This window comes from Anser anser, assembly GCF_964211835.1.
Source record: "Anser anser genome assembly, chromosome: 11".
NCBI classification, from domain to species: domain Eukaryota; kingdom Metazoa; phylum Chordata; class Aves; order Anseriformes; family Anatidae; genus Anser; species Anser anser.
The window spans coordinates 10,852,737-10,877,737 of record NC_139732.1 but is presented as its reverse complement, the minus strand read 5'-3'; the positions used below and the strand labels follow the sequence as shown (position 1 = coordinate 10,877,737).

General features: G+C 47.5%; 3 protein-coding genes across 4 annotated transcripts in view; 2 read left to right on the top strand and 1 right to left on the bottom strand.

The window, feature by feature from the left end:
* Window positions 1-1,470: 1,470 nt before the first annotated feature.
* Window positions 1,471-10,493, bottom strand: OGFOD1 (2-oxoglutarate and iron dependent oxygenase domain containing 1). Its single transcript, XM_083851873.1, has 13 exons — window positions 10,298-10,493; window positions 10,067-10,212; window positions 9,190-9,236; window positions 9,013-9,113; window positions 8,079-8,195; window positions 7,489-7,580; window positions 6,355-6,483; window positions 5,897-6,010; window positions 5,091-5,170; window positions 4,679-4,974; window positions 3,216-3,338; window positions 2,308-2,366; window positions 1,471-2,037 (listed from the first exon to the last, which is right to left on the bottom strand). The coding sequence occupies exons 1-13, from the start codon at window positions 10,455-10,457 to the stop codon at window positions 1,876-1,878; spliced, it is 1,626 nt and encodes a 541-aa protein (XP_083707999.1). The 5' UTR covers window positions 10,458-10,493; the 3' UTR covers window positions 1,471-1,875.
* A 57-nt stretch (window positions 10,494-10,550) lies between these two features.
* On the top strand, window positions 10,551-17,508 carry NUDT21 (nudix hydrolase 21). The gene is made up of 7 exons (XM_083851876.1): window positions 10,551-10,764; window positions 12,805-13,005; window positions 14,210-14,273; window positions 14,960-15,049; window positions 15,643-15,718; window positions 16,090-16,204; window positions 17,221-17,508. Exons 1-7 carry the CDS (start codon window positions 10,649-10,651, stop codon window positions 17,240-17,242), a joined length of 684 nt encoding a protein of 227 aa, XP_083708002.1. The 5' UTR covers window positions 10,551-10,648; the 3' UTR covers window positions 17,243-17,508.
* Window positions 17,509-18,480: 972 nt separating this feature from the next.
* The window catches only part of AMFR (autocrine motility factor receptor), a 28,902-nt gene continuing 22,381 nt past the window's right edge, over window positions 18,481-25,001 (top strand). The window contains exons 1-4 of one of the 2 annotated variants that reach the window (XM_083851862.1): window positions 18,481-18,778; window positions 20,198-20,290; window positions 22,067-22,231; window positions 23,935-24,087. In XM_083851862.1, coding sequence (XP_083707988.1) covers window positions 18,569-18,778; window positions 20,198-20,290; window positions 22,067-22,231; window positions 23,935-24,087 — 621 coding nt within the window. In that variant the 5' untranslated portion in view covers window positions 18,481-18,568. Of the gene's footprint in view, window positions 18,779-18,939; window positions 18,960-20,197; window positions 20,291-22,066; window positions 22,232-23,934; window positions 24,088-25,001 lie in introns of those variants that run through there. The other variant, XM_083851863.1, reaches the window with a different exon arrangement.

Here is a 25,001-nt window from a genome sequence, read left to right as displayed (position 1 = left end):
AGCAGCTCAGAGTAAGGACTTCTCTCCTCGTGAATAGCTGTTGCCCAGAAAGGTAATAGTGCCTCAGAAATTAACCTGAATTAGTGATTCACAGAGTTCAATGCACATTTCAGCATTTGTTTCTAGCTTCATGCCCTTGTCTGTGTGAGCAGTTTAAACAGTAGCAGAGGGACACTAAAACTGAAAGTGTCTGCAGTGCACAGAGAAGCCAGCTTAGGAAAACAAGTCGTAGTGTGAACAAGATCGTATCAATCTCTCTCTCCTAATCCATTTCAGAATAAAGTCATGCCCAAAGCCCTTGCTGCTTCTGCACTGAGGGTGCAGAGTATTTGTGCCATCACAACTTGCCTTACTTTGAGCTTACTGTTCCTCTGCTGCTAGCTGTGGTCTTACACCACCCCGGTTGTCTTCAGTGAGAACACACCTGGAGCTGGAGACGTAGCAGGCTAAACCAAAGTCACCCTCTCCCGACCCAAAAGATTCAGGAGGAAACGAATGTGCACGCTTCCCAGCTTGCTGCAAGCCCGTTGCCTACATTGTCTGGCTTGGCTGATCTGAAAGTACACCTGCGTCTCTCCTCAGTGCAGAAAAGCTTTAGGCAAGCACATGCATGCCAGAGCCGAGACCACAGCATGGTGTTCTGCTGCCCAGCTGGCTGGCCTCCATAAGCGCTCAGCACGTATTCTGCAACAGCACCTCTTAGTGGGCTGACAGCACCTCAGGGGTGACACGTCCAGCGCAGTCCTGCATGCAATTAACAGGTAGACAGGTTCACAATTAGTGAAAGTGTGTACCCAGGGAAGGTATGGCACTAAAACCACCAAATTTCTTACAGCAGTTAGCTGCCTACCAGGTACTGCCTACCACAAGAATCGCATACCTGCTACCTGGAAAGATCTGAACACCCTCTCTCCAGTGACAGAAGCCACCCTGGAGCCTAGCAGACCCTGAGACAAAACTGTCCAAGTGACAAGAGGCTATGCTGTAGGTGATCCTCCTGCTCCCTGGGGACGATGAGCCAAAACAGGTGAGTTGACACCTTCCTGCTCCCAGCCCAACCTCTCCTGAGACTGGAGCCGCAACTCTTTCATACCAGAAGCACGAAGCTGTCCCAGTACACGCTCACAAGTAGAGAAGTATATAGGAGCAGGTCTCTCCTCTCACCTACTGCTTGACTTGTAAATTCTTTGGAGTAGGGGCTGCACCTGAGTCTGCCTGCACAGCATTTAGCATAATGAAGTCCAGCTCCCTATTACAGGGCCAAGGCCTTGTCAATGCCAGCGGCTTTATAGCCTCACTTTCTTCCTTTGCAATTCCCTAAAGCTGTGCAGCTGGAAAAACCTCTTATTTCCTAGGGCAGTTTCATTATTTCTGACACTACAAAAGGTGAACAGTTAAGCTCCAGAAAATGTCTTGGGTATTTTGTAACAGAACTTGCTCAGCTACAGTTCGAAGCATTTAACTGACCCATTTTTTTTCATTTTTTTTTTTTAATAAAAGTCATCAGCCTGGGGCCATGCATGGTTGTAATTTTCACCCTGACAGATGAGAGACTCATCCCACCATGCTACTTCCACGAGAGAACAGCTGGAAAGCTGTGATACAGTAGTTATCAGTTACATGGGGATGCTCCCTTCCACGTACCATTAAAAGCACTGAAGAGCACGTGTTACAACCAAGTCAGGAGACTGGATTTCTCTGTGTACAGTTAATAAAAAAAGTCACCTGGACCCTCTTTGTAGGGTACAGTTCATATACAATGAGATCAAGTTAGCATCAACAAAGTTTGTCTGGGCTTAGGCAGACCCCAGCTTGGACAGAAACCTGCCCAAAGCCACCATCCCTATTTTCAGTGTGATGAGGGTCACTCAACCATCACTCATAATAGACAAATGAAAAATCCCAAAATCCTTTTCTGTTTGGATGCTTTTTCAGGCGTGCCAAGCTGCGGTGATTGATGTATTTCACAAACTTCATAGTTTCTTTGTCTCTGTATACCAGGGCCAAGCAGTTGTCCTCTGGGTTCACTGTCAACAGCTAGAAGACACAAGAGTAAGGGAAGAAATTAGTTTCAAAAATTGCTTTGCCCGAGTCTTAAGGTTTATAGCGAACGCTCGCCTCTCGAAGCTGAGCCCAGAGCTACGCCCATGAGCTGTAATTCAGGCAGGAAGCTTGAGAGTAGACATAAAGCTCCTGTGTGATACCAAGCACCCCCAACATTATATTATCATTACGACAAAGTGTAATCATGCCTCTCAACTCTAAACAATTTGTATCTACTTTGCAGCTAGTAACTGAGCTCCTTACCTCTTCATCTTCACCTTTAGCGATGTAGGAAGTAAAGCCACCATATTCTGGATCCCAGTCTGAAAACAGAACAGAAGGATTCTGAAAGAGTTGAACACTGTCCAGACTCCACACAGCGTTCTTGGAGACGCAATTTTCTTACCCCACTCAGCACAGTGACTGGATCCAGGATTGTCCCCGGTTTACCTCCTGACAGGCTATTTTTTCCCCCTTTATATTCAGAAACAACTTGAAGCAACCATGTAAGATTTGCCTTTTAGCACAGGCAGGCCTTTTAAGGTTGTTTGGCTCTCTGCTCCCCACGTGCAGAAGTTTTGCCTTAGCAAATATGCAAAAGGATTTCAATTCAAGCATGTGCCAGGTGGCTTCAGCCATGCATTCTGGGCTTATCTTGTCAAAAATGCTTATGTTTATATTTTTGTTTTCACCATTATCCAACTAGCAATCAACCTAAAATGCCTTGACATGCCTAAAGAAACTTTTAAAACCCCTAGGCTTTGTGAATTGGAGGCAGTGATGGTTTTGATGAGCAAAAAAGCCAAAAGGAACACTTTCAGCAGGCATTCTGGCTACCTGACCCTCCACCGTGCACAGAGCAGTGCCGTAGCGGGAGGCGAGCGAGTGCCCCAGCGAGCCCCCCAGGCGCCACCTCCTGGCTGGAAGAGGAGAGGTCATGGGGAAGCAGAGTCGAAGCTGATCCCAAGGCCTCACCCCCAAATCTGTGTGTAAGGACCACCAAAACCAGTGCTTATGCAAAAGAAACGATGAGGATAAAATCTACAAAACCCTCTTAGGTATGAAAAAGCATGGAAGTTTCTGCTGCTGTAGCAATGCTGAGAATTCAAAGTCCTTCCGTTAGGCAAACCTTGTCCAGGAGCGCGCCACATCCTTCTCTTTCGTCCACTTACCTTCACAGCCACAGAAGAAGAGTAGGTCGAGAGCAAATTCAGTTGCTTGAGCATCATGGACTAGAGTGTAGTGCCCGTTGGTCCAGCGTCGCAGCTCCCCTGCACACACAGGGGTACTTGAGCCTATGGGAGGGAACAAATGTCTCAACAGGCAGGGAAAACAACGAAATTTCACAACAGCTGGCTCCTGCTAAACTCCAGGCATGTGGGGAGCAAGCCCCTGCGCTGTTCACAACGCTGTGAAGCCCTCTTTGCTGGCAAAACATAAAGAGAAGAAAAAGTAAAACATCTCAGTCTACTTTTCTAGAGGTGACTCTAAGTTATGCCCTTTGTGCAATGCGGGGCAGAGGTGGGGGATGACAAGATTTGCTCTCTGACAGGTCCAAGAGGCGACGTGGTTTGGTTTAACCAGTTCTTGTGTTTTGTGGTTGTCCCCCTGCACCACCCCAGATTTACAGTCGGGCTCTGAACTTCAAAAGCCAGCAACAACCTGTCTGCTCTGAAAGTAAACTGTGAAACCAGCAGATGCTTCAGGGAAGATAGCGCTCTGAACTCACTCTTCATGGGAATCCCAGGCAGGTACATCAGAATTTGGGAAAGCCTTTATTTTCTCATGGCCCCAGCTCAGTTTTCAATCCAGGCAGCCTCAGACTATGCCTTCCTCCTACACGAGTTTAAAATCACACAGCAGGAGCATTGTAGATAGAAAAAGCAAAATGACTAGCTGTGGAAATCAGAAAAAAACAAAGCTTTTGTACCATTTAAGTGTTTGGGTGGGATTTTCAGTAGGACTTGGTTTTTGATTCCTTTTTCTTCCAACGTCCATAAAAGATGAACATTAAAAAAAATCTACCCTTAAACTTCAAAGCTACTGCCTTAAATAAACAGCACCAATCCATGATTCCAAAATTAGTATTATTGTTTATATACGGTATCTTATTGCTGGCAATTAAGTGGTTGTTTAGGCTGGCAGCATTTTCTGAAAGGTTAAATCTTACTTTTAGGTATTAGTTTTCTAAATCCAAAATTACCTTTACTTCTGATCTCTTCACTTCCTTCTATTTGATTTGGTCTCTCATGTAAAAATCTATTTTATATGAAGCAGGAACATGTGGATGTAGAAATCGTGTAACTATTGGCAAAGGATTATCAGGCAATCAACACCCTTCCCTCCTCACCCATGCTTTAACTCCTGCAGAAGTCTTGTCCTGTAGACTTGGGGCTGACAAGATCTGTTCAAAATGCTGCTCCAATGCATTATTTTAGTCCAAATTCTTCTGCAATGGTCACTTTTTTTTTTGATACCCAATCTGACATGCTCCAAATCCCATGCTTGTGCCCTGCGCTCGTTGCAGTACAAGGTGAAATTCTACTTCCATGACAATCTCTGGGAATTCTGCTACCAAAATCCTTAAAGTCAGGATTCTGCTCTAGTCCCTTCATGCTGCTGCTGCTCCACTTACCGTTCTGCGTCTCGCTGTCTTGTGCTTCGGGGATGTCGTCAGGCTCGTTGGGTGGATGGGCACTGCCATCAGCGTGTTGGTCAGTCCCATCCTGCTTGGGTTTGGGACTGCTGTGCCCAGCACTGTCTGCTGCTCTTCCTTCCCCAGCATCTTCATCCTCATCGGAAGGCGCCAGGAAGTGCAGCTTTAGGCCAGTGAAGTTGGAAAGCAGTAAAAACAAAGCCTCTGAGCGTAAGAACTGCAGGAAGTTCTTCAGGATGTCAGGAAGGCTGTCTTCCTCTGCTGCCTCGTAGAGTCTGAAAGACAGCACAGGTATCAGCAGTGGAGAACCAATGGCCACATTGGTCAGCGCAGCCTCATAGCAGCTCTTGCTTGGCATGGTGAGTAGAAGCAGGATGCTGTTATTTCCTACCTTTTGTTGGGAGGCCCCCGGCTATTCCACTGGATGTCTTCGTTCTCCAAAGCTTCACACAGTAGTTGAAATTTCTCTTTCTAGGAGAGAAGGAGCAGAAACTTGAACATTTACCCTCCAGGTCTCTCTTGGTGTATTATAAGCAGCCATCCTACACTCATAGATAAGGCACTTTAACTTTTTCTTTAACTTTTCAGTGCCTCCTGAGGACTGCTGAACTGAGGGGCATAGGCTAGGCAGGCATTGTGGATTTTCAATGCCAGCGTCTAATAGGTAGGAAATGCTACTTGATTTTCTTCTTGGTGAGAATGTAATTTCGCTGAGATACAGATGCTCAGTAAACCAGGGGTAAGTCAGCCTTGAGAAGCAAAGCCTTTCAAGTAAGACAAAACCATTGTGGGTATTGGTTTTACATACAGGTCGAGTTCCCTGAGTGCTCCTTAGCTGCGAGAGCTTGAGGGACAGGTAAGGACACTCCGGTCATCACAGGAAGGATGACGTGTTTCCATCCTTCTGCTTTGCTTCTAGTAGGAAAAAAGAATGGTAAAGCAAAGTTTTTGGGTTTTGATGTGTCCCTACACAGCAGTGTACAGGCAGCGATCAGGTGATCCAACCACAGAATCACAGAATGGTTGAGGTCGGAAGGGACTTGTTGAGGTCATCTTGTCCAGCCCCCTTCACGGTGTGAAATAAGGTGTTTTAGTTGCTGTACAAGCAAGGCCTTTCCCAGCCTGCGTGATGTGTGGTCACTACTAGCCCTGAGACCCATTCTGGCAGACCACATCAGATGGAACCATGGTGCTCACCTTAAGAAAATCCTTCAGGAGAATTTCTGATCGCTCCTCAAATTCCTCCTGGATTTGAGCTTGGGAGTCCATGTCCAAATAAACTAGGTTGATCCACTCATACAAGATTTCATGCTGGAAGGGAAATGGACTTGAATAGTGTATTTGCAAAAGTAAGAATGATTCCCCAGTTCCTCTTTGCCCAACTGGTCACTGGGCTAGATTCCACTCCCAAGACACCATTTATTTCTTTTTTTAATTGCACAAAGAGTATTAGCTGCATTCTCTGCGCTGTTGTTGGCATGCACGAAAGAGATATACAAGAGGGAAACTAGCCACAAATGTACGGACAGAAACAAAAAGAATGGGATAAGTTAAAGATTAAAGCATCCCCAAGCATTGGTGTGTCCCAAGCAGGTACTCCAGCTGACATGAAAGAAATGGAAATGCAGGCAAGCAAATCTAGGCTTGCTACTCACATCATAAGGGATGTGTGGGCTCCTGGGCAAGGGAGCTTCAATGTAGGGCGCAGGTCTGTCTATTGGTGGGCCGTGAAACCAGCCGCTCACTGACAGGCGGCACTTCTCCTCCGACAGGATCTCTGACACCTGTAACAACGTTGAGCAGCGTGTTACTGTTTAGACCACATAACATTTAAGGGCTAGTTGTAACAGGCTACATAGACTCATTGTAAGATGCAGACTTGACTCCAGAGAGCCTACTACACGCAGACAGAAGTCAGACAAGGGCTAGAACAAACTGGGTTATTCTCTGAGAGAGGGCTAAAGCAAACTCTGATGCTCAAATCCGTTGTAGATTTCCAAAATCCTAGCATGAGCTCCCAGCAGAACCCACTCCCCCCCTCTGATAGCTTGAGCAAAGGTTGAGTCACTTTATTATTAAAAGTAATGTCAGTTTTCCACCACTTGTTCTGTTGAAGAACCAGCCAGCACAGGCTGCAAAACTTAGCTGCCACAGGTTAATCTGGAAACTCAGAATACAGATGAGCATGTGGGCCACAGCAGGCTATACTGGTCTCATTTTTGTCTTTTAGTTTTTAAAAAGTGCTGTAATACAAGCTATCATGAAGGGCACTTGCCTGATGCCTTTGGCTCTGGATTAAACCCTTCAGACTAAGAGCTAATCTTTTATCCTGGCACTTAAACTGGTCTGTGGAAACCCTTGTTTTTCACAGTGATAGCCACTGTTAAACATTGATTTAATCAAATTGTGCACAGACTTAAATTGGGCTAAACTGAACAGCTGCAGATTCGAGGGTGCTGAACTGTAATGGCGGTGTGAAGAGAGCCATCCCCTTACGACTGGTTGCTAGCCACCCACTGTCATGAATTTCTGAAGAGCACATGAAGATTTTGGAATGTTTTCTTCCCCAAGATGATGAAGCTAGATGGATGGTTTAAAGCTGCCTTTGTCAGTTCCTTCCTCCTTAAAGTCACTAGCCTTTAACACACAGCACTTAGCATAAATATCTGTTCTGACTGCCTACACTTCTCCCTTTTCCTTCTCCCCAACCCACCAGGACTGTTATTACACACAGAATGAATAACCACAACAGTGAGAAAAAACAAAATGAATAAAAGGCAGCTCCTTGCCTGGTGGAAAGAGACTGGAGACACTTCAAAGAAAACCAGCGTGTTCCACGAAGGCATTAATGACTTGATGATTTTCTGTGGCTGAAAGTGTTCTGAGGAGGAAGAAAGCATATTCTGGTTAAAGTAAGAACTGGCGCTTGCTAGGAACTGACATTTCTCTCTGACTTCATGACCTTGTGACTGCTGAGACACCCGGGTGTAAGGGATGGAGCTCAGAGCAAGAGCTTGATGAGCAATCAGTGAAATTCTGTTGCTGGAAAGGGACGGTATCTCTGTCATATTAAAGTTCCAAGCACAGTTACTGGCTTCACTTCTATCCTGCTCCCACTCTTGGCTCTTGCAGAAAAGCAGGGAAAAAAAGGATTCCCCTCTTCATTGGCCTCTCCTTTTCCTCTGCTGTCACCCACTGGCTTTGCCTGCAAAGACTACTACAGCCCCTCTCCAAGGTGCAAAGTTTATCTATATGTCGGCTTTTCTGAATTAAGAGTAAATTATTTATCTTCCTTGTACTGCTTGAGGGCAGAGTTGCTGCAAGGGGTACATAAGCTCCATCTTTTTCAGCCACCTGAGGCTGAGCTCCAAGCCCTTACCATCTGTGCTAAACAGGTCCAGTGTCCCCCCATCGCTTTTCTCCCAGGGTGGCACAAGGTACAGGATAAAAGCAATCCTCCGACCCTCCAGCTCATCGTCGTGGCACAGTAAGACATCTGCAATTACACACATTTTGCTACAGCAGAACCTATTATACATACAATTAATTTCAATGGCTGCTTCTCAGCTGTGTCCCCACAAGGACACAAGAAACAACGTGCCCTTCCCAAGAACTGTAGTGTCACCGGTCAGCATCACCAACACAGCAAGAGCAATGCTGTGGGATTCCACTGTAACTGATGGATTAGCCCGCTCTGAAGATGCAGCCGGTTACAATTCTTGTCACCCACCCTCTGCAGCTATTGCTGGGTACAGTGGACAGGGATTCCTACATTAATCGGGGATTCAAGGTCTGATTCTTTAATGCGCCACTGCCCTTTGAGGAGGTTTGTTGCTGGAGGGGGATGGATCTCTAAGAAGAGGCCAACAGTTGGTTGTGCAGAAAACTTCAGAGTTAAGAGCAGTAAAAATATCCCCAGCCTGAGGTGATTTTTCATGACTAAAAGACTAGGCGAGGTGACATTTTACCATCGGACTTCACAAACCGCACTCAGGAGCTGCACACCTCTCCCTGCTGCACATGGCACTGAGCACACACGGGGCGAGGCAGCAAGCTCAGGCTGAACATCTCCAAAAAGGCAGGGGCTTGTGACAACACTGGGCCCAGTCAGAGCTACCAGCAGCATGACTGCAGCGATGGCTTTTCCGTAATCTGGACTTCACGTGTTTCTTCTCTGATTGTGACTTTTGCCAGCTTCTTGGACCTTCTTGGCATTAGAAGGGGCTAGCAGGGGGTTTGGCGGGTCTTCTGCAGAAATACAGCTCCCTACACACCCACAGAAGCGTCAGGGAAAGGACCGCTGGCACACTGACCGGTACACTCGTATTTAGCGCAGGAGATGTCGATGGTGGGCTCCAGCTCAATCTGGGTGACGGCGGACAGCCACGCTCGGACGTCTCCGCTCAGCGCTCGCCTGCAGAGCAAAGCACAAGGTAAGGCAGGCCCAGGGCCAGCCCTGGCTCCTTCCCCGAGGATCCCCAGGCCTTTACCTCAGCGCGGCGACGTGCGGCTCCAGCCGGGCCCCCAGCTCCTCGGACTGCGGCGGCCCATGGGAGGGTAGGAGGGAAGCGGTTAGGGCAGCCCTGCTCCTGGCCACCCCTGGGGCCCTGCTCCTGGACACTGCTGGAATCTCCTGGACACCCCCCGGCCCCCAAACCCCTGATCCCCGGGCTCCCCTGGGCCCAGCTCCCCGGACCTGCTCCTGGACCCCCAGGTCCTGCTCCTGGACAAACCCCTGGCCCCCAAACCCCCCATCCCCTGATCCCCATTCCCCCCCAGACCCCCTCCAACCCACCATCCCTGCTCCCTGGACCTCCTGGTCCCAGACACTCTCCCATCCAGTCCCTGCTCCCTGGCCCCCACTCCCTGGACCACCCTAACCCCAGATACCCCCAACGTCTGACCCCAGACACCCCCGTTCCCCATCCCCTGGTTCCAGAAACCCCCTGTTCCCCATCCCTTAACCCCAGAACCCCCCATTCCCTGACCGCCATTCCCTGACCCCCATTCCCCATCCCCATCCCCTGACCCCAGACCACCCCGGCCCCCATCCCCTGGCTCCAGAAACCCCCCATTCCCCATCCCCTGACCCCAGAAACCCTCGTTCCATATCCCCTGACCCCACAAATCCCTGTTCCCCATCCCTTAACCCCAAAACCCCCCATTCCCCATCCCCTGACCCCCGTTCCCCATCCCCATCCCCTGACCCCAGCCCGCCCCGGTCCCCGACCCCAGGCCCCCCAGCCCCATTCCCCGACCCCCCCCGGCCCCATTCCCCGACCCCCCCCCGGCCCCATTCCCCGACCCCCCCCGGCCCCATTCCCCGACCCCCCCCGGCCCCATTCCCCGACCCCCCCCGGCCCGCACCTGCCGCAGCGAGACGAGGTCGTTGCGGCGCCGTCGGAAGCCGAGGCCCAGCAGCTCGTCGCTCAGCGCCGCCGCGAAGGCCGGGCTGGCCAGGAAGCGGGGCAGCACGCCGTGCCGGAACGGCGCCGGCTCCACCGACACCGCCGCTGCGGGGGGAAACGCACCGCTGTCGGTACCGGGGGCACCGGGGGGGGGGACGGGGACGGGGGGGGGGGGAAGCCGGGCTCGTACCGTCCCGGAGCGGCTCCCCGCGGGCCCAAGCCGCCGCCGCCCGCTCCCTCAGCGCCGCGTCCCCGAGGGCAGCGCAGAGCTCGGCGCTCGCCGCCCGCCGCCCCCGCTTCTCGCCGCCGCCCGCCGCCGCCGCCGCCGCCCCGCGCCGCTTGGCGCCCATGGCGGTCCGGGAGCCCGCGCCGGGAACTACAACTCCCAGCGGCCCCCGCGGGCAGGAGGAGCGGGAGCGGCTGCGCCTCGCCTCGCCTCGCCGCCCCTCTCTATGGTCGGAAGCGCGGCGCGGGCGGGTTCCGGGCGGTTAATGGCGGACGGCGCTCCCGCCGCCCTGCTGCCCGCGCTGCCCTCGCCGCCATGTCGGTGGTGCCGCCCAACCGCTCGCAGACCGGCTGGCCCCGCGGGGTCAACCAGTTCGGCAACAAGTACATCCAGCAGACCAAGCCGCTGACCCTCGAGCGGACCATCAACCTGTGAGCGCCCCGCCGGCGGCCGGCCTCGCCGGGGGCTGAGGGGAAGGCGCCAGGGGGAGGCTTCTGAGGGGCCTGGGGGCTTCTGGGGGGCTGCTGAGGGGTTCCGGGGGCCGCTGAGGGTGCTGCGGGCAGCAAGGGAGTCCTTTAGTCTGGAGCAGAGGAGGCTCAGGGGAGACCTCGTTGCTCTCTGCCTGAAAGGAAGGTGTGGGGAGCTGGGGGTCGGCCTCTTCTCACAGGTAACCAGTGATAGGACCAGAGGGAATGGCCTCAAGTTGCGCCAGGGGAGGCTCAGGTTGGAAATGAGGAGACATTTCTCAGAAAGAGCGGTCAGGCGTTGGGACGGGTTGCCCAGGGAGGTGGTGGCGTCACCGTCCCTGGGGGTGTTCGAGGAGAGGTTGGACGTGGTGCCTGGGGACGTGGTTCAGTGGGTGATGGTGGTGGTAGGGGGTGGTTGGACCAGGTGATCTTGGAGGGCTTTTCCAACCTTTGTGGTTCTGCGGTTCTATGATTGCAAGGGGTCAGGGAGAGGCGGCACGGAGTGAGGGGTGGCCCCTCTATCCCTCCTGGGGCTTTTGGGGTGACTCCTGGGAGAGCAATGGGGCTCTGCTGCCTTTGGGCTCACATAGTGTGGGCAGCAGCATGGGGTTAGATCCTGCTGCTGCCGAGCGGGCCGGGAGTTTTAATTCAACTTCACAGCGGTTACTACCTGACAAAGTTTGTATCTATGGCAGAAAGCAGTTATTTGCTACATGTACTTTCATTGCATGAGAAGGCATCTATTTCTGCTGCCTTCTCTGAGTAAACTCTGATGCATTCTTTGGGAAATACGCCTGGCAAGCTGCAAAACAGTGAATGTGAGCTACAATAGTCGATATTCACTGTTAGCCGTTAATCAAACAAATTAGTGCTTACTGCTTGGTATAGCTGGGTTTATTCACAACTAGAGTCTTATTGTAGAAGTTTAAATGTTAGTTTCTAAGGTTGGAATATTTTTGTGGTGTTTCTGAAGAGAAGAATCAGTGGGAAACTATTATCAACTTTTTTTGGTAAAGCATAAGCTAACAGTTTTAAGGTATGAACTAATGTACTCACACATGTAGGGTATTATAGGGTAACTCAGTGGGTTATTAGTATGGCTCTCTGGGAGTCAAAAAGAAAGGAAATGAATGGAAGTGTAGGTGGTTCTAAGTGCAAGGGGAGAAGCTTGCTCGTGAAGGTATCCGCAGTTAGGAAATTAATTTTGGCTCACTTGTGTACCTGAGAATGGCTCCAACAACTGGAAGTGGCTTGTGATTTCTTTGTTACTTGCATTTAGTTGTACAGTAATGTTTTTCTGCTGCCCTCTGTGCCTTCTTGGGCTGTTTAATTTCTTGCATTTGGTTTTCCTTTCTTCTGATTCTTCTCGCTCTACTCAGTCCCTGTTACCTATAGAAATCTCTTCAGGGTACGCTGTGTCGTCCCTAGAGGATGCAGAGGTCCAGCACCTAAGCCACCTGCATGATCTGCTCGAGCTCTTCTTACCCCAGGCTCCCAGCCCTGCACTTGACACTCAGCATTCCCTTTCCGTGATCCAGGCATCTCGTTTTCCACTTCAAAGCAAAACCTCTTCTAACAGTTCAGTTCTCAGGCTCTTCATCGCTCCTGCAGAAACGGAGGCTGTCCTCTGCAGCTTCCAACCTTTCCAGCAGAGTTTTTCTCTCCCATCCCTTTCCCAGCTCCTCTCAGAGCCTCAGCTGCCTTTGCTCTGCGGTGTGCAGGTCAAAGCTGGTTGCTGGCACATCTGGAGTTCTCTGCCTGCTTCTGAATCGGCACCATGACAGCGTGTCCGATCAGCCTGGCTTCCTGCACTTGTATCTCCTCGAGCAGATCTTGGTGTCATGCGGGAGCTGTGACTCAGCTTGCCAGCGAGACCTAGCCCAGGACAGTGACTGAGTGACCGTTTGCTCAAGCAGGGATGGTTCTGCCACAGGGCAAATGCTGTGTGCTTGTGATTTAAATCTATTTTTCATGTTATACGCTATATTTTTTTTTCCTTTATAGATATCCTCTTACCAACTACACCTTTGGTACAAAGGAGCCCCTTTATGAGAAGGACAGTTCAGTGGCAGCTCGCTTTCAACGCATGAGAGAGGAATTTGACAAAATCGGCATGAGGCGGACAGTGGAAGGGGTTCTGATCGTACACGAGCATAGACTGCCCCACGTGTTGTTACTGCAGCTGGGGACGACTTTTTTCAAGCTGTAAGTCTCGGCTTATTGATTGTACCTTCTTAATCCAACCTTAACATCCCAGACCTTGAAATGTTCTTATTAGAAGCTAAAACACGACCGACTCTGATAGGTATTTTGATAGGACATAGTCTGGGAAAAGGTTTTTTGGATGACGAAGTTTTCCTCTAAAATATATGTGTTTGACTCATGAGCGGGGGTCACTTTGGTTTTGGACCAGCTGGAAATCTTCATTACAGTGCATCAGCATTCCTGTTTAACACTCTTATCAGAGACAGGGTTTTGTTCTTACGCTGTTAGGAAAGCTGTTGTGCTTAAATACCCCTATGGTATGGCTGCAGAAATGGTAAAGTGAAGCTCAGGGCATAAACCCTGATAAACGCGGAATGGGATCTGTTTACAAAACTACCGGGTAGGCTGGATACAGTAAGAAAGGCATTTGAATTTGTGAAGAAAAACATGTCAGTTGCTTTAATAGTTATTGCTACTGGAGTGAAATTTTAGTTTGGATCATACGGTTGTGGTGGTGGAGCTTGTTTTCTTGTTTTAAACTGGGTGGACTGGACTTGAGACGAGTTACAACCAGGAACACAAGCAGTGTGTGTTTTTAACACTTGTGTTTGCCCTCAAGTGATGGAGAAAAATCTAACTTGATATCCAGATGCTTTTTTGACGTCCTGATTTGGGGTGTGTATGTGGACTAAATAGGCTAGACTCTGACCATTTTTCAAAAAAAACTTGTGGTGATGTAAATGTCCTTTTATTTTTTCATTAATTTTGCATTAAATGCAGGATGGTTCCCCACTTGACTTTTATGCTTCTGTATGCTTCACTAAGGGCTGTTTTTGAGATTAGAACAACTACAGTTGATATTTACAACCCTTTCTTTGATTTCTGATGGTTTTGTATTGTTGTTTAAGTTTCACCTTTTAAATGCCCCGTGCATTAACAAGTGTACTGTCATACTTTTGTCCTATTGAAGTTAAAGTCTTGTGTACAGTTTTATTTTTCAAAGGGACATATGGTAGCCCTTTTAGCTTTGGCGAAGGCTATCCTTTTGTCTTCAGCTTTGACAAGGTTAGATGTGGAAGTTCAGACGCAAGAGCCTTGAGTGAACTTGTAGCTCCCCGCCTGGAAGCATGTCCGAACTTACCTGTGAACGTCTGTAAATACTGTAACACGTAAACCTAGCTTTAATCATTGATTATTTTAACAGACCTGGTGGTGAACTCAATCCAGGAGAAGATGAGGTAGAGGGGCTCAAACGCTTAATGACAGAGGTCTGTTTTCTTTTGTTATGTTGCAATTCTGGAATGTTATAGAATGTTGAATTATTCTAGCGTTAGTTGAATAGCCAAAGAATTAAAGTAGTCTCCTTATCACTTTTGTTATTCTGATGCCTTTGTGTTTGGTTGTAAAATGTTCTTGGGTAGCTAACAAAGTAAACAGTAAGTTCTCGTTTACCTGCTTGGTGAGAGGGTGACGGGGCGGTCCAGTGGCAGCCCCCCTACCTACCACTCAAGTCCTGTGTTCGTTTGCAGCTTTGCTTTTGGGCTGGCTTCAGGCGAGTGAGCCTGCAGGTGGGCAGTAAAGTGTGTTGCTGAGCACGACTGAGGGCTAGTTTTTGAGACAGTTAATAGCTTAAATGCACTCCACTGAACCTCAGTTAATATTGTCAGGTAGCGTAACATGGCATTTTGTTCTTCCTGTCGGTCGTGTGGCCCTCAGTACAACTGAATGTAGCGTGGAATTTGAAATGTTTTCTAAAGTGTCCTTGTCCTGTCAAGAGAGGTTTTTATGATAAAATGTCACTTTACACAAATATTCATAAAAAAAAAAAAAAGCTGTTCCAGAGTAGTCCTGATCTACATCCCTTATTACAGCAAGTCTTTGTGCTTCCAGTGTATGTTTTCTAAAAATTTTTGCTTGGGGTATTTAATTTTGACTGTAACTGGGTATTTGATAGATACTGGGCCGTCAGGATGGTGTTCAGCAAGACTGGGTGATCGATGACTGCATTGGCAACTGGTGGAGACCGAACTTCGAACCTCCGCAGGTGAGCATTTCTATATTGATCACTTTTTCCAAAAGTTTTCAATTTTTTTTATCTATTTCATCTACTTTCTGTGACTGAGGACAAACTCCGAAGTTTTTCTTCTGGAAACTCCCTCTGCCTCCTCACACCTGTTTAGATGGGTGAGAAAGCATGGATGTAATAGTTTCCAGTCCCTTGCTAAGCTAGGCACACCATTTAAACTCATTTAAGCTATTTTAACCACAATGGAAACTCGTTCACTGGTACATATGGAGCAGATGCCCTGTGACTAAAATGGTCTGGCCTGACTGCTCCAGTTCTGAATGCTTTGATCCTGAGAATACTTGCTCAGTTTGCTATATTACACATTTCTGTTCTGTTGGGTTAACTGGTAATGAGTATTGGTACCTCTTGAGATCCTCCGGAGAGTTGTGAAGGCAACAGCATTCCTTCTTGATCCTTTCTCACAGAAGCTGTTTTCATTATTTGTTGACATGAAAGAAAGTTGGACATGCTGAAAACGTGGACAGTGCTTGATAACTTATAAATGAGCATTTAAGAACACACTGTATTTTCAAAGCTCTGTACAACCAAACTTTTTATTTTTCTTCCAGTATCCCTATATCCCAGCTCATATTACAAAACCAAAAGAGCACAAAAAGCTTTTCTTGGTCCAGCTTCAAGAAAAAGGTAAGTGTTTGTTTGCAACAGAATATTGTATTTATAAAACTCTAAATGCTTGCAATTCGTGCAAGGAAATGTGGTAGCAAGTTCATTTTCATATGCTTGTAGTTGTTTATAGTTAATCATTTAAAAAAAGTTCTGGTATCAGTTTTGAAGCTAGGTGATCCTTTGAACACAAGGTCCTAGTAAATTCCCATTCCTGCTCCCACATCGTGTGTACAACTCTGTATTTAACTGTGAAGGGAATAAACCTGCTCTAGTACTACAGTGCTGTATGTAGTGATCTTGCTTAGAGATTGGGGGGGTGATACCTTGTCTGAATGCTTGGTGGATTTTTTTTTTTTGTTTAATATTAATCAACTCACATTTATTTGTAGCTTTGTTTGCAGTCCCCAAAAATTACAAGCTGGTTGCTGCACCGTTGTTTGAGCTCTATGACAATGCACCGGGATATGGACCTATTATTTCCAGCCTTCCTCAACTTTTGAGCAGGTATATTATGTTCATATGTAGTGTAGTTTTGGGGAACTTTGACTAGTGCAAGGCTAGGCACTACAGAATCAAATTATGAAAAGGTTGCAGCTATCCCAAAGAGCTTAGAGTCTGTCTCAGACAAATTGAGATGGATGCATAATGTCAGGTGAAGAGCTGAGGGACACGAGGACAAATTAGATGGTGTGGACACTTCAGAGGCAGTGGTTGCATCTTAGCAGCACCAAAATCCTATTTGGCAACTTTAGCAAAGGAAAACCTGAAAGATAGCGGGGACAAAGTTGCGGAAGCGTTAAGTATCAGCTTCTTATAAGGGTTTGGGACAGTGTGGGAGGAAAAGCCAAGATGTTTATTTGAAGCACTGAGTTAGGTGTTGTGTGTTTTCCTCCGTCTAGTCCCAATTTTGGCACTTGTTGCTATGGGGCCTTTCCCCCTCCCTGCTCTGTCTAAAGGTAGCAGATACTTTCTCCCAAGTACCAGGGAAGCACTGGCTATTACACAGCCAAACTCCAGTTTGGCACCAGTGAAACAGCTTCATCCCAACAAAGGACATCAGGAAGCTGAGATGGAGCCTTTCTTTTGCTTTGTGAGTGTGTGTCCAGTGCTCTTCTGTCTGCTGGGAAATGTAGTTGACAAGAATTAGCTCTTCTTTTGAGTCTGCCTGCTACCTTTCGAGTGTGTAAAGCTGGCTCTGGTAACAGAAATGCTGTGAAAGAGTTGCTGATGGGTTACATAATTCTCACTGGTATTTTCATATCTGTGAAGCTCTCTTAAGAGATGAAATAATTATTTCTTTTGCAGCCTTAAGAGACTGATGTGCAATGCTAGCATTGGCTGTTAAAAATAACGCTTCTTGCTATGCTAAAGTTGTCTTATGGAAAAAAAAAAATCACTTTTCCTCTGTCAGATGGAGTCTTATCAAGGACAAAAACAAAACGTATGCTTATTCATTCCAAAATGTCAGTTAAATAAAAACAACACAAGTCTCTCATGTGGTATAACCCTTTTAATTTTAGGTTCAACTTTATCTACAACTGAGCTCCCACGTACCCGAAGAGTCTGATAGAAGAAGCCGTCTCTGTGAGCACAGCTTTAAAATGTAGAGAAAAGAATGTGTGTGACAAGGATTTTTTTTATGTTGTTCTTTACCTGAAGTCCACTGAACTTTCTATTGTATGAATAGAGAAGTGAATCTCAACTGTTTAAGTAGTGGGATGGCAATGTGATAGATATCAGTGTTTTAATCACTTTTCATTGTAATACTCACCATTTTTTTTGTACACCATTAAACAAAATGGGTCTGATTCTGTTTGTCTTTCAGTGTGTTTTTTTTTTTTTTTTTTTCTGTGGTTGTCTTCTACTTTTAAGAACACATTTTAAGATTTGTTACTTCCCTGGAGGAATACAGAAAACCTTGAGAACAAGAGGAGGATCTGACCATTCAGGGCACATTTGGATGCTCCAATTTTCATCCCTGAGCAGAGACTTAGTCTGAGGGAGAGACTGAAAAGTACAACTGGGTGCAATATAATTTTGAGCCTTTTTTTAACCTGGAGAACTGAGTTTGTGTTTTGAGAGAGAGTCTAAATACTTAAAGGCAGGGGTAGCCATTTTTAAAAGTTTATCCAAAATAATCTGTAGGCATTGCCGTTTGTACAGGGCTTTCACAAAATAAAACGTGCATCTTCACCCTCTCTGTCCCCGAAAGAAAGTAACAGACTAACACAAGTCGATTCTGCTGGACTGGCCTGAGAGCCAATTAAATATAGAAGTGAAATTCATTTTATATATTGTCCGTAGCTACAGGATTGAGCTTGGCTCACGTTGAAGTGTTTTGCCAATGCCACACGCAGGCTGTTCTGCATTATGCTGAACTCCTGTAGCAGCCCAGGGTGCTGTGTCATCGTGTGAGGGATCCCGACGCTTCAGCTCGCTCTTCTCAGCGTTTCAGCCTGTGCAGGTTGCGGCAGCCCCCACATCTGTATGCATTTTTTTTTTTTTTACGTACTCGGCGGGCTGAGTCACTGCCTTTACCCTTCCGCTGTTGCCATGCACGCCTTCCAAAGCCTTGTTCCCGAATTCTGCGCCCGCCCTGCTGCTCGTGCCCCGGCCTGGGTGGCGGAACCAACCCTCTCCGCCTCCGGGGGAGCCCCAACGGCACCCGGGGGCCGTGACTCAGCCCCCCGCGCCCCGACCCGACCGAGCCGGGAGCCGGGGCCGCTCCCGGGGCCTTTCCCTTATCCCTTCCCCTTCCCCGGCCCCGGCGGGGGCGGCGCGGCCCGGCCCCGGCGAGGGGCGGTACCGGGGGCCGGGCGGGCTCTAGGCCGCAGGAAGCGGGCCCGCGGCCCGCAGGGGGGCTCCGCGATGCCGCTGCTGTTCCTGGAGCGCTTCCCCTGGCCCAGCCTCCGCACCTACACCGCGCTCAGCGCCCTGGCGCTGCTGGCCGCCGCCTTCAGCGCCTACCGCGCCCTCGGACGGGCCCCCGAAGCCGACGGCGCCGAGCTGCAGCCGCGGGGCGGGCCGCGGGCCCTGGACGTCGCCTCCTTCCTGCTCTCCGACAGCCTCTGCGTCTGGGTGAGGCCCGGGACGGCCGCCGGGGGCTCGGCCCTCAGCGCCCCGCCGCCCCCGAGCCGCCCCGGGGCCTGCGGCGGGGCCGGGCCGGGCCCTGCGCGGCGGCGGTGGGCGGGAGGGCCGGGGGCGGCGGGCTCGGCGTGAGCCCTCTTTGGGCACGGACTGCCCGGGCCGAGCCTCCGGGGTGAGGCTGAGGGGGACGGGGGGAGCCGGGCGGCGGGGCCCGAGCCGCCCTCGGTGGGAGGTTTGGGGGAAATTGGGGGAAATCGGCCCTGCGGGGGGGGTGCTGCGGGGCACCTGCAGCCCTGGAACCGCTCAGGGGGCTGGTGGCTCAGCTAGGAATCTTTGGGAGGCAGCATCAGCTATTTGAGCCCACGCTTCCTTTATTTTTTTTCAAGAATTAACACTTAAAGTTATGTAGATAAGAGAAAGCATCCGCACCATCTTAACAAAAATATTTATGTACCTCTTGAAGCCCAAATGAGTTTCAGTGGCGGTAGCATAAGAGTAAACGGGTGGTTCTTGCTTTGCTGATTTCTCTGTGGTCTAGCTGAAGTTAAGGCTCGACAAGGGGATGTCAAAAATGCCCGGCTGAACTCTTGCTGCGTAACTTTCTGATGTTCGTCAGTAAAAGGTGGTATTTGCTGTAATGCAGGTGTCCACCTTACTTGCTTGGCCGAGGCTTTGATTTTGAGAACGCTGAGCACATTCAGCCTGCTGAGGCTGTTTGGAAACTTGGTGTTAGGACCTTATATTAAGAGCCCTGGAAAAGTTGATTGTGTGTCTTAGAAATGACAGGGCGATGCTGCATCATTACCTCCCCCCGCCCTGTAGTGTTTTGTGTAGGTCAACAGTTAATTGCAAATTTCTTCGTCAGATATGACAAACAGTTTTCCAGGCCCGTGTGTTCAGCTCCTTACTGCTTTGCTTTAAAGCAGTCTCCCAGGAAGCATGTGAGCAGGGTTGTTACAGAAAGCTTGCACGCTATTGTGTTTCAAGACTGCGTCTGAATCTTCCTCCTGTAACAACAAATTCAAGCTGGAGTTGTTTAAGATGTATGCTTCACATGCGTCTCCTGTACGTTAAGCAAAATAAGCGTCTTGGCGATCTGTAGGTTTTGACCCTGTGCTCCTTAGTGCTAAAGTTTGCTAATCTGCATAAAACAGTTTATCACAAAGCGTTAGGTTTGTTTGTTGGATTTACTGGTATATCAAATGTTAGTATTTCTAGAAAAAAGTTGTGACTTATGAGCTACTGTCCTGTCTTAGAAGAGGCCAGGCTTAAATTTCACCAAAAAAAAAGGCAGCCAAAACTATTTAATAAACAATGGAAGGCTCTGTTAGACTCGTTCTTTTCCCTTCTCTCCCTCCCTTTTTGAGTAGGGCAAAAGTATTTGTTACTGACTGCTTTATTTCCTTGCAGGTACTAGTGAACACTGCTTGCTGTTTTCTGATGTTGGTTGCTAAACTAATCCAGTATGTGGTGTTTGGTCCTCTTCGTGTCAGCGAGAGGCAGGTAAGAGAGCAATGCATTGCCCTGGTGTCTCTGGTGTTGAATAACTTCGTGGTGTGGTTTTCTATATGGAACTGCTTAAGTTACACAATAAATTTTAAAACAAATTTAATTTCTACTACTTGGAGTTCTCACTTCTGAAAATGCTATCCAATAACACCGTACAGAAAACAATCTACCCAGGAAACCCCTCGTAGTTAGCCAGTATGTCTGCAGTTACAAACTTCCAGTTTATGTCTGGAGTGAACCTTTCTTTTTCATTGTCCTAATCGTATTTTATAAGCCCACGGTCAGCTTGAAAATCCTGCTTCCTTAATAAACTTTGTCAGATTTCTTACAAGTCCACCTCGTTTCAGAGTATTTATGACATCCGTATATTCTTCCCTAGTCTTGATTGCATTTGGCAGCATTTCTCCATTGCATTTCATACTTAGTTATCAGCACTGGCAGCTGGAGTTCCCTCTTATACCTTGTTTTGTGCTTTGACTGCTCGAGAAGTGCACGTGCTGTCCAGCCTCAGGCACTGAGCGGGTGGTTGATCCGCCCCAGGTGTAAGAGGCAGTAGGTAGGCATATGCCCGCAGAAAGGAGGTGATCAGGTCAGAAGGCTCATGCTGCTCGTCCTGCTCTGAGGCTAGGCGAGAATGTTTTTAAAAATTCAGCAAGAGGACCATTAAAGCCACGTTTTATTTTTAAATCAGGATCCTGCAAAAGATAAAAGCGGCAGCAGTGGCTGGAATAGTATATATTTTAAAAATAATCATGTAATTGCAGTGCTCTAGGAAAAATGAGGCTATGATTATTTTTGACACGCAGAGCCGAGGCACCTAAATCTTCATGAATAGCCATGGATCCCTCACAGCCTATTGTGCTTGCGATTCCCTCCCCTTACAGCCTCCAAGTGAAGTGTTTCACAAACAGGGCACTCTGAAATTGCATTGGGCCAGACTTTTTTTCATCTATGTTGACTGTGAGGATGTGGAACTGTAACCAGTGATAATTTCCAAGACGTTCTCCGCCCTCTTAAAATGAGAAGTAGCAGGCAATAACTGTGGATCCATTTGCTTTTGGACAGTGGGATAAGCTTCAATCCTCATTTAGAGGTTATTAATATTGGTGAGCCAAAACTGGCAGCATTGGGAAGGAATTCTGGGCCTGCCTTAACTCTTGTCCTGGTGATTTCATCATGTTCCTTAACCAAACGTTCTATTCCATAACATTTTTCTCTCCTCAACAAACTGGCTTTCTGTCTGCTGCTCGAGAAGATCATACTTTTTCTTTCATGCTGCATGTGTGTGGGAATACATTTTTTTTTTTAATCGCTCATCCATTTCATTCTCCACTGTAGGCACTGTGCTTTTTAAGAGCTGACTTTCTTATCTTTTCCTTTATCTCTACTTTTGACAGGTACTTTTGGGAGCGTGGTGCTAGGCTATTTGGACATTGTGTCTAACTTAATGTGGCTGTTCTTCTGGTCAACACAGCAGGGAGAACTTTGTATTTGAGGCTCAGTAGCTGTGTTGCTTGGGTGTGGAAAATCAAATATTAGGGACTTCTAATGTTTTTAGTATTTTTTTTTAAAATTCAGTAATGGTAACAAATACTATTATAGATGTGTATGCATCTGGCTTTTGCTAACACATTGTCATGTTCCTGTTTCCATCTTCTTCCTCTCTTCCCCTCCATCACTCCCCTACGTATTATTTACTTTGGGCAGGGAGTTTTATGCTTGTGGGTTGTCAGTGCTTTCACGGCAGTAACCAAACGTCTTCCTTTTCAGCATCTCAAGGATAAGTTCTGGAATTTCATCTTCTACAAGTTCATCTTTATTTTTGGCGTGCTGAATGTTCAGACAGTGGAAGAAGTGGTCATGTGGTGCCTCTGGTTTTCTGGGCTCGTGTTTCTTCATCTCATGGTTCAGCTCTGCAAGGATCGCTTTGAATATGTAAGTTTTGATTAAGGGCTATCTTTTGGGTTATGCACATTCCATTTCTGGTTTAGGCACTGGCTCATTATAGGTTGAAGACAGATCATTGAGACCTTTTCCCCACCTGAGGTGCTGAACATGTGCACTTCCATTAGCTTCAAATAGTTGCTTCGGAATGCCATGTCAGTTTTACTCCTTCGGTTTTCCCAGCAGATAAATAGAGCCGAAGAGGTTTATTTTCTTTAATAAATTGTTCCTTACATGTGCCCTGTAATTACTGTTACATAATGCTGTGAGATGATTTCATAGCTCTTCTCAGTGAAGAAATCTTGACAGCAGAACATCCCTTAGAACAGTGCCCTTCGGGACTGGTCCATAAAACCTACTTCTGTGAATTCTGTGCTCATGTTTCAAGCTCATTTACATCTACCCAATGTTGACTGCCAATACACAGTACAACATTCTTCGTAAGCTATATCCAGTTTCTGTTAATACCAGGAATAATTTTGGTTGAGAGACACAGGAAAGCTAGGCAAGGAAGAGGGAACTGGAATTTGAACAATAAATCTTGCTCTTTAAACATTTATAATGCACATACGTTTTCCTCCGCTCCTCTGTCCTGGCTAAAAGTTCTAACTAAATTGAATCCATGAATTTCCTTTTGGTAGCTTTGCAATTTATTATGATTTTTATTAATATCCAGTAAGGCCTGTTAATTCACAAGTAGCTAAGCGCACCAAGCTTGAAACTAGTTTAGTTGGGGTTAGGAAAATTAAGGCAGAAATGAATGAGGCAGACATATGGTAGTCTTGGTGTAGTTCAGAAAGCTGTAAAAGAACAAAGCTCATGTGGGAAAGAATCCTTATTATACCCCTCTGCCTTCAAAGCATGTATATAAAACAGGGAAGAAAGAACCAATTTAAAAACAAAGCAAGGGAGTCAACTTCAGTCAGACCAGAGTGAAGCTTTGGGCAACTCCTTTCGTTGTCCCGTTCTTCCCCTTCCTGCCCTGAAAATAAGGGGATGGAACGCTAAAATCCATTGCCTCTTGGGTCATTTTTGATTTAGACAGTCCAGATGTAGCCTACTGTTAAAGGAGTTCAGGTAATTAATATGTTATATATACTATTGAATGAGACACAGAACTATTTTCAGTAGGCTCTGTCCAGCAGTCTCTAGCTGCAAGTGAGTTTTTGGGGGGAGATGTCTACTTTCATCAATGTCGTTAAGTTCTGGAAGATAAAGCTGGACAAATTCAGGTTAGCTGTGAGGTAAAAAAAACAAAACATGCAGAGTAATTATTCTCGTTGCTCAAAGCCTTTAAATCAAGGTTAGGTGTCTTTCTAAAACACGTGTTCATCTGAAGCAGATGCTGTGGGTTTGATACAGAAACTACTGAGTGAGAAAGTGCCTGTGTTTTTCTCACACAGGTGACCTGAACATTATATCAGATAATCATAATGATCCCTTCTGGCTTGAAAAAAACACCCTGTGAATGTAAGTGACAGGGAGATGAGCAATGCTTTGGGATGGTGCATTGTCTTAGCTTTATTCCACATCGCTTACTGCTGTGCTGCATGGTTGAGGTCGCAAAACCTCATGGTTTTATTCTGGAAAGCAGAAGATTTTCCTGAACTAGGTCTTGTCTAGGGAGGCGAGTACGGAGGGCAGGGTGGATGGAGTGCTTCTTTAAACCTGTTGCTTACATTTTTGTGTTGCAGCTCTCCTTTTCTCCGACGACACCCATGAGCAGCCACATCAGAGTGCTGACCCTGCTCATCGCCATGCTCCTGTCCTGCTGCGGCCTGGCCGTCGTCTGTGCGGTTATTGGCTACACCCACGGCATGCACACCTTGGCTTTCATGGCAGCAGAGGTGAGGCTACCTTCAGGTGTCCTTGCTCCTGCTGTGCTTTTCATCCCTCCTTTTGGGGTGCGTGACACTCCTTGGTTTGTGGTGGGTTTTCTTTTAGCTTCCCACAAGGAAGAAACTCTGAAGATGCATAAAATCCCCTCCTCTTTGTTTTAGAATAGTTGCCAGATCTGCATGCTTTCCCTGCTTAGAGCTTAAGCCCACGAATACTCTTTGTCTGAAGAAAAGGATGAGAAGCTAAATCTGTAAGATGATGCTGAAATCAAATGGCAGCGTATGAAAAAATAATGGTTGTGCTTCATGAACATTGCAAGAAGGGTTAGTTGAAATAGCCATTAGAGAGAGAGAGCGTGTACATGAACATGTAATGTGCACTTCAGCCTGTTTCTCTGATGTGGTATTTTCTATTTAATTTCTCCCAGAAAGCGAGTAACATCCTTTCCCTAAGGCGTGCTCATGGGATTTGCTTCTGTTTGTGTGAAAAGTTGCATCTTGGGTGAGCTGAGCAGCTCGTGTTTGTGCATTCCTCTAAACATCAATATGTTTGTGGGGCAAGCATCAATATGTTTGTGGGGCAAAGATCAGCGTGCTTGTGACATGATGGTTGTTGCACTCTGCCTGGGGAAGTGACAGGCCTACAGGGGTGGCAACCAGTAGAACTGCAATTAAGTCGCGCAGGCACATCCTTAGTTCAGATAGCAAGTGGCATGTGTGATTTATTTTTCTTCTCCGCTACCTTGAGTTCACACTCGGAGTTAGCGAGGAACAAAGAAAACAATCAGCTGGTACATCTTACAGTACTGTGCTGGTCACACCACAGCTCAGTTATTTAACACATTGGTTTACTGTCCTTTAAATATGAGAATATGCAGCGGGGCCAGGTTTGCAGTTACATGATGGAAGAATATTGAAGATTT